Genomic DNA, 15,898 nt, shown 5'->3' with positions numbered 1-15,898 from the left:
CTTTTTCTTTTTTTTAAAAAAAAATACAAGACAACAATTTAAAAGAAATTATTCACACAAATTAATTCTATGAATTAAAATTACTTACTTCCCTGGCAACGGCGCCAAAAACTTGTTGTGCAAATTTTAATGTACTCGCAAGCGCACGAATCTATTGTAGTATAGACTAATGGTGACGAGTGTCGATCCCACGAGGAGGTGGATTTTAATTATATATAGAATTAATTTTGTAAATGGGTAGTTGGATTTATGGTGGAAATGATTTGGAATATGCTAATACTTAAATTAAAATGGCGAGAATAAATTCTAAAATTGGAATTGCAATGGAGAGAATAAATTGAAGAGAAAATCTATTAAATTGACGTACTTGGATATCTGGATCCGTATCAACATGCATCATGGGCTAAATATTTCTTATTAATACCAATTAAATCATGAGGGGGGAATCCACACCTCATGAATCACGCTCTAATCAATATGGTGCTAAGGGCTTATCATACCAAATAATAATAACCTTATACTAGATAGTCGGTGTAACCAAGGCGGTATCTAGACAAGATTATTATTATTTGTCGACGAGAAGTCAAAACATCCACAAAAACTAGAGGGGAAGAGAAAATAAATTTACCAAATTAAGCCCATGACACATGTTGAGACTTCACCTTCAACCCAAGCTTGAAAGAAAATTAGCCACTCATAATTGAACTAGGGGCAAAATGAAAATTTATTAAAATATGAAGAAAATACAAGATGGAGAGGGAATTACAGAAAACAGAGTCCAAAAATGGATTCAGAGATATCAAAGTAGGGGGGAGAGGCCCCATTTTTATAGATACATGGAGTAAATCATGGCCATCAGATTAAAAACAGTTTGGACGCTCAGGATTGCGCCACGTCATCAGTCAATAGTCCACAGTTTGACCACACGGATGAACAGTAACACGGCTTGACCCGACTTTGAACAGTAACGCAGTTTGACCCGGATGAACAGTAACGCGGTTTGGTTGAAAATAATCCTGTGTGATGCATGCACCGTACGCGAGATTTTTCGTCCACTGATATGCTGCCACGTCACCATCAACAGTACATAAGAATTTTAGTCCAACATGATCGTGACACCTCATCAGTCAATGCCACATCATCGGTCAATGCCATGTCATCATCCGTCTATGTGAACAGTGTCGTGAACAGTAACGTATACAGTACCGTACACGTGAATAGTACCGTACATGTGAATAGTGCCATTTTTCCTTTTATGCTCCTCCTAAGGTTTTTGACCGTCCTCAATTCAAAAGTGATGTCTGTTTTGCCGTCTGATTTCTCCTTTATTGTGAAATGACTATAATGCCCCTAAAATACATAAAATACTTAATTAAAATAAAACACATGTAATTAAATCACAAGAAGGTTAAATACATAAAAGTAAGGGTTGTTAGTAAGACTTGAAATATAAAATGACGGTTTTCTCCTTTATAAATATGCATTTTCTAACACTCAACATCACTCTCTTGTGCATTTTCTTCCTCTCTGTTCTTTAATTAGGTGACATATTGTAAATTTGTAATAACTTAACTGATTCTTTATTGTAGCGGTGTATCTCTAACTCGATCCTAATATCTATTATGGATCTATTTAAGGTACTATTTGTTTAATGAAATGAATTACTTTTTGATTTTGTAAGTTATCTTAATTACCAACTTTCAACTACCTCTATCGGTCTATTGTATCTACTCTTCTTATTTTTGGAAAATTTGATGATAATAGACAAAGAAATTTCAGATTTTCACTAGTTGATTCTTTTGTTTGGTATTTTGTTTTCGTCTTCATGGGATGAATCTTGGTGGTGAAGCAAAATTGTATTTCTAATTTTTAGTTAATACAAAAACATCAGCAGCTTGGAAAAAGAAAAGCTGAAGCACTTCATTCAAATGACAAAGAGTGTCGTACATTTTCAAGAAAATTTCAACTTCATGACGATATTTACACATTGAAGGAAAGAGATTTCTACATTTGAAATGAAACATAAACTTGGATTAATATGTCATTCATACAACATGTAAATGTGATTTTTGGCCATTCATTCTACATATTTATCTAAAGTAGAGGACAAAGTAGATTTGGGAACAGCACCAATGATGCTCTCCTTCTTCTCTCCATTCTTGAAGAAGAGCACAGTTGGAATGCTTCTAATTCCATACTTAGTTGCAATGTTGGGGGAATCATCGGTGTTGAGCTTGAAACAGGCAACTTTTCCGGCGTATTCTTTGGCTAATTCCTCAATAGCTGGCGCTATCATCCGGCATGGTCCGCACCAAGGTGCCCAAAACTCCACAAGCACAGGGTTTTCACTTGATATCACAAGGTTTTCCCAACTTGAATCTGTCACCACTTGAACTGCATACAGCAAAAACATATGTTAAAAAACACTTTTACCTGGGAAAATGGTTGTCAGGATGGTGAGATGAGCAAACCTTCATTGACAGCTTCCCGAGCTTTGCAGAGAATCAAGGAGTTTCTGCTTCTGCTTCCGAGTGGAAGAGAAAGAGATGAGCATGATGAAGTGAATGAGAAATTGGATTTATTCAACCCGTTACTAATCGGCAAATGAATCTTCTTTACAGATGAAAATGGTTGGTAACATTGTACCACACCAGCTCTAGTGCTATACACTGAGCTAACTTGAAAACAATTCTTCATAGCCATTTTTCTCTGTCTTTCTTTTTTCTTTTGCTGGGTATGTGTCTGTTCACAGCAAGTTAAAAGAGTATTGATAGGAGTATAGAAGAAGATGTGGCCTTGGTCTTTTGGGCGATGACTGATATTCTTTTTCTCTTGCATCCCTTGTGTTTTGGATTTTGTAATTTTATCATGTGGATATGGCAACACATTTCTGAGGTGCTGAAAGTGTACAAATTATGTGGATTACATTGAACCAACCAGCTATTTAATCCAATGGACCAAATATTCGGAGTGGAGGCTAGATTTTTCATGCTATTGCGACTCCTCTTTGATTCACCATAAGCTTCTCATCCACTATGAAAGCAGCTTTGGGCCATTACTTGAACCCATTAAAGGCATGGCCTACACTGTTTTTGGTTTCATGTGATCCTAAAATTTTAAAACATTTGCATTTTCAATCCAACGCTTAAGATTTAACATGTAACATCAAAATTTAAATTCAACGTTAGACTAGTAATTCATTTTCCCCCCAAGGCAGGGATAGTAGGAGGTGATATCAGAGCTCAGCTATTTGTTCCTGATACACAAACAAATCCTCAAAATGTATAACGAAAACAAAAAAGAGTTAAAAAAGAAACTATATGCAGACATTGACAAATCACAAAACAGCTAGCTATATACAGACATTGACCAAACAGCTGGCTAAAACTCTCAATACCATTTCAAAATGAATATTCCTTCAGATCTGCTTTCGAGTCATCCAATTCCATGTCAGCCAAGCACTCTTCTACGGTTAGTGGAGGAAGTTGTCTGGTCTTGCGTTTTAGGTTGTGTTTGTGCCAGTCGCTCTTGAAGTGATCCCGGTATTGCTTGGCATCCCCCACATAAGCATTGCATGTACTACACTTGTTTTGCTTTACCTTCCCCTCAGTATTCCCATTTCCAGAAGAGAGAGACTGTTTCTCAATTTTCTCACTAAGTTTGAGAACATCATCAGCAGATTCCTTGGGTGGGAGTGATGGCACATCCTCGTGATCATCGTAGTGATCCACACTTGTATCCCCCTCTGCATGCACTGACACTGCAAGAATTTCCAACCTGCCCTGCAGATTCCTCAGTAGGGTATCACAATCCCGAAAAAGACCTGGCTCCATTTCACAAATCTGAACAGCAAAAATAAGAAAGATTAACACCTCCAAAAAGAAACTAAACTTCAACATTTAGATGTTGAGGAGACGTTAGCCATCATGGGGCATATGTCAAAGAAAATACAGGAGAGATGGGAATAATTATGCTAGTGTAAAACACAGAATGCTCTCAGTGTGTGAGTTCAATCAAATATCAACCTTTACAAGTAGATGAAGACTTACGAAATGAAAACCCACTTAGTGATTACAAAAGTCTTCCTTATGGTTCTAAAAGCACGAAAATTATGCCAGCAAGACAACCATAAAATGACCAAGCAAAGCCAATATGCCTTGCTCTGCCCGATTAAATCTGAGTGAAAGCAGCAAGCAAAGTCCTAGTACCGTGCGTCAATACAAGTCCCTACTCAGATGTGTTAACCGTATATATCCTTACTCTATTATATTAGCTGTCTGAAGAAAGTCGAGCAGGTGAAGAACAATAATGGCACAAGTAAACATGACATGTTACTTTCAGACATTATGACAAAGCTATAAACTTTGCGACAGTTGAAATTCACTGATAACAAAAATCGTATACATAGAAAGAATAGCAAACTAGCATAGAATATCCAGAAATTTGGTTTCTGACCACATCAGAAGTTCAATGTGTACGTATGATAAATCAAAACCACTGTGAATGAATTCAAACCAACACATTCTCATTTGATCCTTCACATATAGATAATTTATTTAAAAAAAAAAAAACACCACATTAGAGGAGACATAGTTAGTGGGAGAGGACTGTACTTCAGTAGTAGGAAAACACTTACGAGAGACAGCTGACTTCCAGAATTATCTTTGGAGACAATGCTAGCATCCCATGCATCTAGTTTCTCCATTAAAGAAGAAATATTTTGCTCTGGAACAGTAAGTCCCACCCTCATCGGAGACCTTTTTATTGGGAAATGCTTCTGAAGCTCACGAATGACTTCCAATGCCTGCATAAGAAGTACAATTGGCTTGAGAACTTAAACCCCAAAATACATCAGCCACATAAATTCTAGCAAACAGTAATACTACATAGTAATGACTTTGAAAACGGATGCTCAAAAGTCAAAACATTTTTCAGCTATTATCCAGTGACATTTATTCATTATTATTATTTTTATTTTTTTTTATTTTTTATGTTTAATTACAACGCCTCTAAACTTAATAAATTATAGCAAGTCTGATATCTCCACAAGTAGAAAATTACTCTAACAATAACAAGCAAAATCTCACCAAGTCTCGGAATATTACAACAACTAAATTTACTAAATTAAAACAAGTAAGTCCAATATCTCCACGAGTAGAAAACTGCTTTAACAATAGTAAAGCAAAAATTCACCAAGTTTCAGAAGATTACATCAACTCTTAGCACTCACTCACCTGCTTCTTCGAGCTGCTATTAGGGTCAACAGCAAAATGAATTTCGTGCATAAGTCGCTCAATCATACTAATAGTGTAAGGACGTTGAGTTTCAGAATTAACAGTCTTCTGCATAACAATGGTTGCAATATCCCGAAACTGATTAGAGAACTGTGTTTCCCTCTCCTTTCCAGCAACTTGAAGCTCCCCTTTCTCCAAAATCTACCAAACAAACAAACAAATCATTTCACTTGAAGCCAACCCAAAACATTAAAAAACAAACAACACTAACCAATACCAAACCATAACAGAAACGTTTACGAAGCAAATTTTACCGACCTCCAAACATATTTTTGTTTGATCATCAGTACCAAATGCTGCAATCAAATCCTTTGACTTCGCGAGAATTCCTTTTGACACATTCGAATAAACAGTGTGCGACTGCAATACTTCATCCAAATCTTTCTCTCTGTTCCAAAAATTTCATTATCTAGACCTCATAATGATTTCTTTCCTTTGTACCACAAAATAAATTAAATAATACCTAACTAAAATAGGTTAATTCGAATTAATATAATAATCAAATACACGACGCATAAATACAAGAATTGGCGATGGCGATGACTTACACTTGGGAGCGCCAAGAGAGAACCTTATTCTTGTAGCAAGCAATTTCGAAGCGCATGCCATGCTTTTTGAGACGAACGACGGCGACGTTCGTCAGCCGCTTTTGGCCTACTGGCTGAACCAGTGTCTTCGACATCTCTCTTTCTTTCTTCTCAAGCTTTCGCAATCAGTTTCCAGGTTTTATGCAAAACAAGCGAACAAACGCGTCGCTCTTCGAGTAATATATTTATGGCGATAAACTTAGGGACCTAAATGTTATTATAGCTTTCGTTAAAATGGGCCTGAATTTCGAATCGGCCCGGCCCAAATGTTCAGTTTCACTTACAAGAAAATTAGAAGGGTTTTTCATTGCCGGTTATGTACTTTCATGTATATTACCTTTCCCTCTCAGTGGCCAAAGAGAAAAGAGAAGGGAGGAAAAAACCTTACACAAGGCAAAAGCAGAGGAGAAGTAAGACGAGAATAATCAAAATGTCGTCTACAGAGCACGAGTCCTCTGATGAAGATATTTCCAGCAGCAACAACAACAATAACCGAAACAACGGCAACAATTTCTACGACATCTACGGGCCTCAAGTACTAATGAGTTTAATTTCAAGCTAATTAAAAGAAAAATACTGGTGTTTAATCTGTTAGAGAATTGACACATATCAATACGATATGAATTTGCAGGGAAAAGCAGAAGTGATTTTCAAGAATGAGTCTACTTTGAACTTGACGGTATGTTACTGCAACACCCGTTCATATTATTCTATCAATCACTAATATAAAATTAACTTAATCTCTGTACATGCACTGAGATTGATTTTTTTTTTTCAATTAAAAATTTCTCAGGACGTTCAAGGGCTTGTTACATGGGTTCTTGCTGACGGAATAATGCCTTCTTGGGTTTTTATTAAGGTAACAACATTCTTTTTCCTTTTACTTTTCTTTTGAATTGTATATATGTTGTTTAAGTTGTTGATTTAATAATCATTGATAGAAAATGTTATTGACAAGCTACTGTTCAACTCAAGAAGCCTTCTATGGACTCTTTATTTTATTTTATTTTATTCTGGGGGGTATTTTTGGAAAGGAAGATTGTTTTGGAAAACACACAAGACTCTAATGTTGCAAAATTGTTTTTGGAGTTCGGGACTAGAAGTATTGGTAGATTGTTGAAAATGCAAATCCAATTTTGCGTTCATTTTAGCAGAAGTTTACTAATTATCTTCCTTATTCTACCGTCATAGAAATGATGCATTGTTAGAAGTATTAAAAATGATAGTTCTATTTTTGCAGAACAAGCCTCTGATTCAAAAAGTGGTTATGCTTTATGTCCCTGGCCTGGATGCAGCTTTGTACTTATCACAATCCAAAACACTTGCTGGATTTAAAGAATGTTGTGACAAACCAAGGGCCCTTTTAGCTCTGAGGTTAGTAATGATTTTGGTTCATTATACAATCTATTGGGTGCAAATTCCTAATGCTTTTTGGTGTCTTTTTCTAGCTGTCTATCAGACACTATGCTGACGATAGATGGACTCCTAACATGCAAATTGAAAAGAAAGAGAAATGCAGTTGATTCAATGACGAAATCTACCCAGCCATCTCAAAAAGGTCCTGCAATATATATTAAAACCTTAATTCTTTCCTTCATGTTCCAATTGTTTGTTTGTAGAAATAAGTTTTCTTGAATGTTCCTCATAAAGTAGCCTGTGCACTCTTTTTGATGGAGGCGTAGAAGTTGTTGCAGGGGTTTAGCAATTCTTTGTGCTGATCGTGGCTTCAGTGACTACCATGTTTCTCCTTGAAATGAAATGCCAACTCATCAATTTACTGATTTACATTAACAGATATAGATATCCTGGAGCAAGAAGTAGTGATAATAGAAAATTGATGAACAGCTTAAAAGGAGAGATCGTACAGACCTGCTTAGAAAGATTAGTTCCTGTTAAAAACTATTTAGTTATTTGTGGCATACTAAGGTTTATGTTCAGAAATTTGATGTGCTTAATCCATCTTGGAGTTGATCAGATCTTCCATTTACTATTCTGGTTAGAATTCGTATGCTTTCGTCATCACTCCCAAATCATATATGGAACTTGTTATCAGTAATTTTTATTCTTATTGTTATCTACAATTCTACTATTTGCTTTAGATGTTCTTATAGCCTCCACTAGTCAACTGCATCTTGATAATCATAGGTTCTTGCTTAAAATATTTTTCTCAACCTACCTTTTTGCCAATGTTTGGTAAACTTACATTACAAGCTTGGATTGTTGTGTGGACTGTGGTATATGAACATCATCTGTAAGCTTTCGTGTATGTGCATTAAATCATTCAACAAAACATTAACATGGTTTCTGTACCTGACTTGAAAGCCTCTGTGTCACAGTATTCTGATATCTTCTTTGTTATGCAGAAAACTGTTCTACTGTTACAGAAAATTCTTCTTCTGCAGAACTCTTGAAAGATATTCCATTCCCTATTACATATTACACGCTTACAGAAAAACAATTGGAAGACAATAACTATTGTTACAATCAACCAGGTGAAAAGAATCTGCATTCATTTCCCCTTTATAATGTAGTACACTTTAGAATTTTTGTAAATTTCTACTTGAATTGGTAGTTTATTGACTCTTTGATCATTTTATCCAGGTTTTCTTTCAACTGTTCCTGCTCCTTCTGGATCTTCTCCCTATGAATTATTGGCACTTGATTGTGAGATGGTATATTGATTCATGTTATTTTTTGTGCATACATTATGTTTGGTCTTTGATAAGATATTTATAAGGCAAAAGAAAAAGAAAAAGAAAAATTGATTTCTTTGTATTATAGGACAATAATAGGTACTGTCATTTGTGTTCTAATGTCATCTTCACTGTTAAGTTTTATTAATAACTTATTTTTTGTATTTTTAGTGCTACACAAATGAGGGTTTAGAGCTCACAAGAGTGACCCTGGTGGATATTAAAGGCCAGGTTTGCTCTACCTTCTTTCTCCATACTCTGCAGAAAAATTTGAGCTCAGGCAGCACTGGGTGATTTATTGATGTTAATTTCTCAACCTATGATTGGTAAAATTAAGCTGAGAAAATATGTTGTGTCCCTTAAACTAACTTTGCATGACTTGTTACAGGTTCTGCTAGATAAATTGGTAAAACCATCTAACGCCATTGTTGATTACAACACAAGGTAGGGACTACCATTAGGCCTGTAGTTTTTATTGGCGGGAATTTTCCTCACTCCGATTCTTGAATCTGAATTTGCGAAATTGTTATGGATTGCACAGATACAGTGGAATCACGCATGAGATGTTGAGTGGGGTTACTACGAGTCTTAAAGATATTCAGGTTCATAGCTTAACTGTTGTTTTTCTTTTATTTTTATGCCGTTTTCTATTGTCCGTGGCTGAGGTTGTTGTTGCTTCAGTGCTTGAGGGGTCAATGGTGCAATGTCGTGTTGTAATATTGTTATGTAATCTATTTACAGTTGGTTCCTATCTTCAGGAAGAATTTTTAAAGCTGGTTTACAAAGAGACTATCTTAGTTGGGCACTCCTTGGAGAATGACTTGTTAGCTTTGAAGATCTCCCACGGTTTGGTGATTGATACTGCAGTATTGTACAAGCATCCGCAGGGTGGATCTCATAAAACTTCTCTCCGAGTTCTTGCCAAGAAATTTCTTTCCAGGGAGATACAACAGTCAGGGTTTGGACACGACAGTACTGAAGATGCTAGAGCCGCTATGGAACTGGCACTTTTAAAGATTAGAAATGGCAAGTTTTCTACATGTCAATTTCAAAACAAGTGATTTTCTTTCAACCCACTTTTGATGGCAAGCGTGGCATACTACTCTTAATTGGTTTTAAACAGGCAAATATGGAATGTTGACAATTTTATTTCAAGGATTATTTTCTTTTTCTAAAGTTTTCCGACATATACCTCTTTGGCTTTGATGCGTATTATTTGGTTATTTGTTTCTCAGTGAGGGCCATTGATGTAAAATTATTTACTAATTGTCGTGCATGCATTTGGCTCCACATGTAGGACCTGATTTTGGTTCTCCTCCATCAGTTATGCGGACAAAGCTCCTTAAAGTTTTGTTCGAGTATGGCAAAACATCCACTCTCATTGACAACGTCTCAATAATCAAACGATATGCTTCTGAGTCCTCGCACGCAATTCCTGTGTCTTCTGATGATGAAGTTCTTTCAAAGGCTAGAAAGGAGGTAAGTTACGTGGATAGATGTCTATTTTTGTCTTCTCTTGTGCAACTGCTGTATTCTTCTTAGCCTGTTTGTTTTTACGAATTGTTTAGGTGAAGAATGATCGGATACACTTTGTGTGGACCCAGTTCTCAGAATTGAATTTGCATTTCAAGAAACAAGCCAAGGATGAAGCAAAGCTGAATGAAAAACTTGCAGAGTTGATATCGTTGGCTACGTGTGATAAGAAGCTTTCTGACTCGAAACGCTTTAAAAGCTTTGTCACACCTGAAATTAAGGAAATTCTAGCACGAACAGATGCTAGGGTTAACAGTCTTTATACAGCATTACCCACGAACACCATGCTCATTATTTGCACTGGCCATGGAGATACAGCAATTGTTCATAGGTACATTTTTGTTATTACCTTTTTAGTCAGATATTATGCCATGATTTCTGTGTGCTTTTTCATATATCTCTGTCACTTCTTGCCAAGTAAAACTTTTAAAACTGAGCTGATAAATGTGCATCCTATTAAATTATGTATTCCTTATTTAATTGGCAAACTTTTCATTTTCCTGGCCATGGTGTATAAGTGCATTATTATCTACTAAATATGTGCAATCTAGTTGCTAGTTTGGTCAATTCTTCAAAAACATGCAAGATTTTTGTGTTTAAGCTCATATTAGATTTGTGTCGAATGGTATCTCTTCATTGTTGTATCTCTTTAGTTGTCCAAGATGAAGTTCAGAATTATTATATTGCTTCATAATCTGGGCAACTGTTCATTATGTTGGTTGATCTGACACCCCATTCAATCATCTTCAGCTATCTAACCATGAAAGCATAGATTTGAGAACTATTTCCATATAGTATGTATGCATTACTGGAGGTACTAGAGTGGCTGTAGTATATCATTTATTGAACATCTCTTGAAGTCCAGGTTGAAAAAGGGTTCTGTTCCATCGCACTTATCATCATTATTTTAATGTGTCAAAATTGTTGAACTTGGCATGGCATCTCTAAGAATTGTGTTCATATGAATAGGCAGAAATCGAGATGCATACTCTTGTATATCGAGCCTTTTAATTTAATTGTACATTTGTTTAATTATTTAATATTTTTGCATGGATGAAGATTACGGGAAATGCTCAGAGAACAGAGCAAAAACTCAATGTCCCGGAAGATGATTGTGAAGGTCTTGGAAGAGCTTCAGGCTCAAGCTGAAGTGGCCTTGTGCTTTGTTGGTGTGAAGCATTGAAGTATCTATTTGGTATTTTTATTTTTTCACCAAAAGATTTGTAATATAGACGCAATTTGTGAAAAAATATCTGCTTCAGAAAAGAAAATTTTCTAATTAGAAAAAGGCGTACACCTATATTTTATCAAAAATTATAGTTAAAGAGGGTTGCTCAAACGGGAATTTGTAACTTTTATTCTCCCCAGTCTGGGACAGAAGGATTTGAACCTCTGGGACATAGCACTGATGCAAGTGTCAAGCTTTCACAATCTTAATACAACAGTCAAACTACCATGACAGGGAGATTTTGTTATTCAAGCTCACAAATTTTATGAAATGTTATTCAACAGTGAAAATTTTCGGCAATTTTGTTTGCTTTTGTTGTCTACTGACTATTCGTTTCTTCTTTGCTTTGGAGTGACATGGTCATAGTGAATGTTGAGGGATACACTGATAAAGCTGAATGTTGGGGGTGCCCTGCACTTAGTTCAGTTTGTGAAATGTATTGTGTGGAAATAAGAAGTGGAGTTTAAAATTCCATTCGCATGGCAGAGAAAGAATAAGTTATACTAAAAATAAAATAAAAATACAATAATAAAAGTAATAATAAAATACAGTTGGTCGTCTAATGCTTCTGTGAGACACCTGAGTGAGCAGATTTTTTTCTTTTTTTTAAAGAAATGAGTATCGTAAAAATCATGGAGAGAAAGAAGCAGCAGAATAAATTATTCATAAACGTTAGATAATCAGCAAGCCCAATCATCAGCGAAATTTACATTAGCAAAACATTAACAAGCTTCTTCGTTCTTCAACCTCAATCTAAATGAAATATCAAGTGGACAACCACGAAAAATATTTTACAACTATCACTCGGTAAAAAAATGAAAAAAAAAAAAAAGGGGAAACGAAAACGAAAAAATCCAGAATTGTACTTGCTACTTCCATGCAGAAGCAACGATCAAGCTTTTGTCTTCCCACCCAAAATGCAGTAGACCCAATTCCTCCTTCAACTTGTACCTGTCACAGTATTGCTTTATAAGTTTCCGAATCATATCAGTCACATCAGCACTCATTGGGCATGAAGTGAACCCAGCCATGGTCATCCTTGCCCTCCATTTCCCTGCAAGCTCATACCGTTCTATCCGTTCCTCTCCCTCACATGCAATGATGTTAACAATGTCACGTGCCAGGCATTGCCGTTCGACGTTCATTCTATCCTGACTTTCTCTTGGGAGAGTTGCATCAAGAGACTCAAACACAACAGAATAGTAATTGTAGGCTTCAATAAACCTTGGGAAAAATGGGGAAGTGTTTGTGTTCATATCTTGTTCAACAACAGTTACAAGCTTTGGATTCAAGCTCTTAACCATCCTGAGTAGCTGGTCTCTCTGGTTTACTGTTGAAACACTCTCATCGGGCATGTGGTGAAGCTGGAAAGCAAAGTTCACTACAAGTGCTTCCCCAGGCCTGCACTCCAGCATTGATGGTGTAACAAGCGAAGTCTTTGAGGGCACTGCATGAAACTCAAATGGCACTCCAAGCGCTTCTGCTAGACTCTCAAGTCTTAGCCCAATAATTTGAAGGCCACCTACCAGACGTTGAACTGACTCTGGATCATCAACCCCAGTTAACCTCAAGTGAGGTCGATTACCAGGCAGAGAAGCAATTGTTTGTATCAGTGTTATATATTGACTACCTTGATTTATGTCAAAATCTATTATATGTACTCTCTTTTCACCTTTAAATGCCTCTATAATTGCACCATTTGCTGCCATAAATCCAAATTTAAAACAAGGACACACCTCAAAGAGGATCTGCATTGCTGCTAGTCTGTCAGAAGAAGGGGGCTCTTTGCATTTTAGAGCTTTATAGAGAAACTTGCCAGAGGCAGCCATGCGAGCTGCAAGACCTTCCACCATGTAAGCTGCAATCCTCTGAGGAGGATCTCCTTGAATTGAAACCATCTGCCGGAGTTCATTTATTATAGTTGTTGCTTCCTCAATGTTTCCATCAGAAAGTGTAGCAGCACAATCTATAAGCAACTGTTTAAGAGTCCGAGGAGATAATTGTGATACTTCTTTGTTGCTGCTGATGCTGCTGAGTATAGAATCTGAGGATGAAGACTCCTTGGGAGAGTCATGGAAGGGCACGTTCTGGACAGGTTCAGGCCATTCACCTTCAACTTCCATGTTTTGAATAGTGGTAAACATGTCATCATCTTCATCACCAACAGTATCATCAAGCAGTGCTCTCTCCAGTTCTTGAAGCTTTAATCTCATTGTATCTTCGTCATAATCAACAGGATCTGGGCATTGATTTTCCAAGTAACCTGATTCAAAACTGGGTTGATACCCATGACAACGTCTCATGGACATAAAAGAACTGTCCAGTGGGCTCTGAGCAGCCATGGGGAAGCTCGAACCAGCTCTTAGCTGGTGAGAAGGGGCACCTTGTCGCTGAAATGAATTTCCTGAGTCGGCAGAACTTGATGGATGTATTAGTTCTTCTGTTGGGGAGTCAAGGATATAATCCTCATAATTCTCACTGGAGTAAGAGTCAGTCTGACACATCATCTTATGCTTATCAGAGCCAAATGCTTGGGTAGACAAAGCAGAGCTATGACCGCTTCCCTTCAAAGTGTAGAGCTTCGTTTTTCTATATGAAGTAGCAGATGGCTCTGGAGAACTAACTAACGACATGCTTTTCTATCAAGTTGTTCCAGTTTCAAGGAAGGAAAGTTGTACCACAGAATTTGAACCCTGCCACACAAAAGGCCACACAGGTTTTACAGTAGATACACTGAAAGAGAATTATTTTATCGTTTATAACCACAAGTTATGAGATCAAAGAAATTTGTATCCATGTATTGCCAAACAACTGGCAATTGTATGAACTACAAAGCATCTACCCATAATGATGCAAGTGCAAGATTAACCTTTGAAGAATGATGAACTTTACAAACTTGCGAATTGTGTGAAAATTTTCAAAATCCATGATTAGTCAGGGATCAATCCGTGAAATAGGACATGTCAAAGCCTATGTTTGAGATGGACCAATAAAAAAAAATTCTCCTTTCTGACATGAACAAACTTTTGCCAGAACCTGAGGAATTTCATCTTTGAATAGAAAAGATTATATGCAATATGGCAACCAATTTATGTCCAAAGAAGTGTTATTGCAGACAAACAATACAAACATAAACGTCAGAACAATAAAACCAATCATGGAAGAGCAAGAATTGAACAAATTCAGTCACATACCTAATGCAAGAAAATGGCCTCCAAAGGGAACAGCAAAAGATATCAAAATAGTCAAATCCTGCAATTCAGAAGAATCCCATATGAAGATAAAACCTCAGTAAGGAAGAGAAAAGCTATTAGCCTTTGACCTTGTATTAGAGTTATTTAAGACAATTTCAGTCTCCTTATATGGTATCCATGCGTTAATAAAAAAACCATTTAGATTGTGAAGTTAGGTGCAGTTGAAAACCAACAAACCACAACAAAGCAGCAGGAAAAAAACCAAACTTGAACAATAAAATAAATACAATCAATTAGGCCCAGATAAGGCAGAAGCATACATATACACAAAAATAATATTAGTTAATTAATTGAAATCATATGAGCAACCGAATTTTCAAGAATCCGAAACATATCAATATTCCAATTCCTGACAGCAATAAATTAGAGAAAATAGAAGAAAAGTAGTGAGAAACTTACCAAATACTTTTTTTTTTTTTTCCTCTTTAGAGAAACTTCTTCTTAGATTCAACAAAAAGTGCAGTTTCTTTTTTCTTTTCGAGTTTCGTTAGTCATTGCATGTTTATACCAACTTGTCTGACTGAAAGTTTGTTTGACAGTAGACTTTCTTGATCCAATGGTGAGGTGCCAATATGCTATCATGGGTATCATCATTTAGAATTTTGATCAACCAATCATAGCCATTCATATGGCCTATCAACTAGCATCGACACCGCACACTTTGACTTAGGTAGTAAAATGTGAAAAACCTTGGGCAAAATTAAAACAATGAAAAAATAAACGGCAATCTTACGAAAATTCCGGGCAAAAATATTGTATTAAATGAACATTTCATTCTCTTGACTTTCACATTTTTCAAATTATGACATATGTTTTTGTATTTGTATCAAATAGATCCCAGTTCCTACTTAAATGATCAAATCACCCTTTCGTAGTACTGAATTTTGACCATAGCAACGAGACGCTATGTAACTCAACACTAAATAATATTTCGGTTGTTTCAACAAGAGTAGAGACAAGTCCTGATACATTGAGTATTTTAATTATGGAAATCACTCTTTATTTTAGTGAATTTTCTTATTTTATTATTAAGGTCGAAAGATTAAGTATCTCAACTTATGTTGTAGGTAGGAATATAATTTTTCTTCTTTGAAAATTTCTCGAGTGGGACGGGACACTAGACATTAGTAAAGTAAGTTTAACAAAATTTTAATGCATCTTACATGAGTCTCGTAGACCATAATGTAATTTTCATAAAAGGTGAGGATCCAGTTGATATAAATAGATAAGCTATATCATTATTTGAAAAAATGTAAGAACTTGGGGATCCCTGTCATAACCCACTAATGAATTTTCTTTGTATTAGAAT

General features: G+C 36.1%; 4 protein-coding genes across 5 annotated transcripts; 1 reads left to right on the top strand and 3 right to left on the bottom strand.

Moving 5' to 3' along the window:
* Positions 1–1,929: 1,929 nt before the first annotated feature.
* On the bottom strand, positions 1,930–2,848 carry LOC102612554 (thioredoxin M-type, chloroplastic-like). Its single transcript, XM_015528693.3, has 2 exons — positions 2,472–2,848; positions 1,930–2,394 (listed from the first exon to the last, which is right to left on the bottom strand). Exons 1-2 carry the CDS (start codon positions 2,836–2,838, stop codon positions 2,078–2,080), a joined length of 684 nt encoding a protein of 227 aa, XP_015384179.2. The 5' UTR covers positions 2,839–2,848; the 3' UTR covers positions 1,930–2,077.
* Positions 2,849–3,171: 323 nt separating this feature from the next.
* Positions 3,172–6,053, bottom strand: LOC102611954 (uncharacterized). Its single transcript, XM_006472838.4, has 5 exons — positions 5,843–6,053; positions 5,553–5,682; positions 5,235–5,435; positions 4,637–4,804; positions 3,172–3,842 (listed from the first exon to the last, which is right to left on the bottom strand). The coding sequence occupies exons 1-5, from the start codon at positions 5,974–5,976 to the stop codon at positions 3,402–3,404; spliced, it is 1,074 nt and encodes a 357-aa protein (XP_006472901.2). The 5' UTR covers positions 5,977–6,053; the 3' UTR covers positions 3,172–3,401.
* Positions 6,054–6,203: 150 nt separating this feature from the next.
* Positions 6,204–11,717, top strand: LOC102612254 (small RNA degrading nuclease 5). Its single transcript, XM_006472839.4, has 14 exons — positions 6,204–6,416; positions 6,513–6,560; positions 6,675–6,740; positions 7,122–7,255; positions 7,330–7,439; positions 8,245–8,373; positions 8,483–8,553; positions 8,746–8,805; positions 8,963–9,018; positions 9,116–9,176; positions 9,333–9,600; positions 9,872–10,053; positions 10,143–10,438; positions 11,167–11,717. The coding sequence occupies exons 1-14, from the start codon at positions 6,312–6,314 to the stop codon at positions 11,288–11,290; spliced, it is 1,710 nt and encodes a 569-aa protein (XP_006472902.3). The 5' UTR covers positions 6,204–6,311; the 3' UTR covers positions 11,291–11,717.
* Positions 11,718–11,970: 253 nt separating this feature from the next.
* LOC102611655 (scarecrow-like protein 1) lies at positions 11,971–15,140 on the bottom strand. 2 transcript variants are annotated; one of them, XM_006472837.4, is made up of 3 exons: positions 14,989–15,140; positions 14,530–14,587; positions 11,971–14,028 (listed from the first exon to the last, which is right to left on the bottom strand). In XM_006472837.4, exon 3 carries the CDS (start codon positions 13,966–13,968, stop codon positions 12,205–12,207), a length of 1,764 nt encoding a protein of 587 aa, XP_006472900.2. In that variant the 5' UTR covers positions 13,969–14,028; positions 14,530–14,587; positions 14,989–15,140; the 3' UTR covers positions 11,971–12,204. The 2 variants fall into 2 exon arrangements, with proteins under 2 accessions (XP_006472900.2, XP_024952594.2); XM_025096826.2 differs by lacking the exon at positions 14,989–15,140 and having other exon boundaries at positions 14,530–14,952.
* Between the last annotated feature and the right edge of the window lie 758 nt (positions 15,141–15,898).

Source organism: Citrus sinensis, chromosome 5 (genome assembly GCF_022201045.2).
Source record: "Citrus sinensis cultivar Valencia sweet orange chromosome 5, DVS_A1.0, whole genome shotgun sequence".
NCBI classification, from domain to species: Eukaryota; Viridiplantae; Streptophyta; class Magnoliopsida; order Sapindales; family Rutaceae; genus Citrus; species Citrus sinensis.
This window is presented reverse-complemented; position numbering and strand designations above follow the sequence as displayed.

Coding starts and splice junctions, on each gene's coding strand:
- LOC102612554 (XM_015528693.3), bottom strand. CDS start 2,838: ATGCAAGAGAAAAAGAATATCAGTCATCGCCCAAAAGACCAAGGCCAC. Junction 2,395..2,471: donor TCGGGAAGCTGTCAATGAAG/GTTTGCTCATCT, acceptor TGCTGTATGCAG/TTCAAGTGGTGACAGATTCA.
- LOC102611954 (XM_006472838.4), bottom strand. CDS start 5,976: ATGTCGAAGACACTGGTTCAGCCAGTAGGCCAAAAGCGGCTGACGAAC. Junction 5,436..5,552: donor AAACAAAAATATGTTTGGAG/GTCGGTAAAATT, acceptor TTTGTTTGGTAG/ATTTTGGAGAAAGGGGAGCT. Junction 4,805..5,234: donor ATAGCAGCTCGAAGAAGCAG/GTGAGTGAGTGC, acceptor CTTCTTATGCAG/GCATTGGAAGTCATTCGTGA.
- LOC102612254 (XM_006472839.4), top strand. CDS start 6,312: ATGTCGTCTACAGAGCACGAGTCCTCTGATGAAGATATTTCCAGCAGC. Junction 7,440..8,244: donor TACCCAGCCATCTCAAAAAG/GTCCTGCAATAT, acceptor TTTGTTATGCAG/AAAACTGTTCTACTGTTACA. Junction 8,374..8,482: donor CTATTGTTACAATCAACCAG/GTGAAAAGAATC, acceptor CATTTTATCCAG/GTTTTCTTTCAACTGTTCCT.
- LOC102611655 (XM_006472837.4), bottom strand. CDS start 13,968: ATGTCGTTAGTTAGTTCTCCAGAGCCATCTGCTACTTCATATAGAAAA.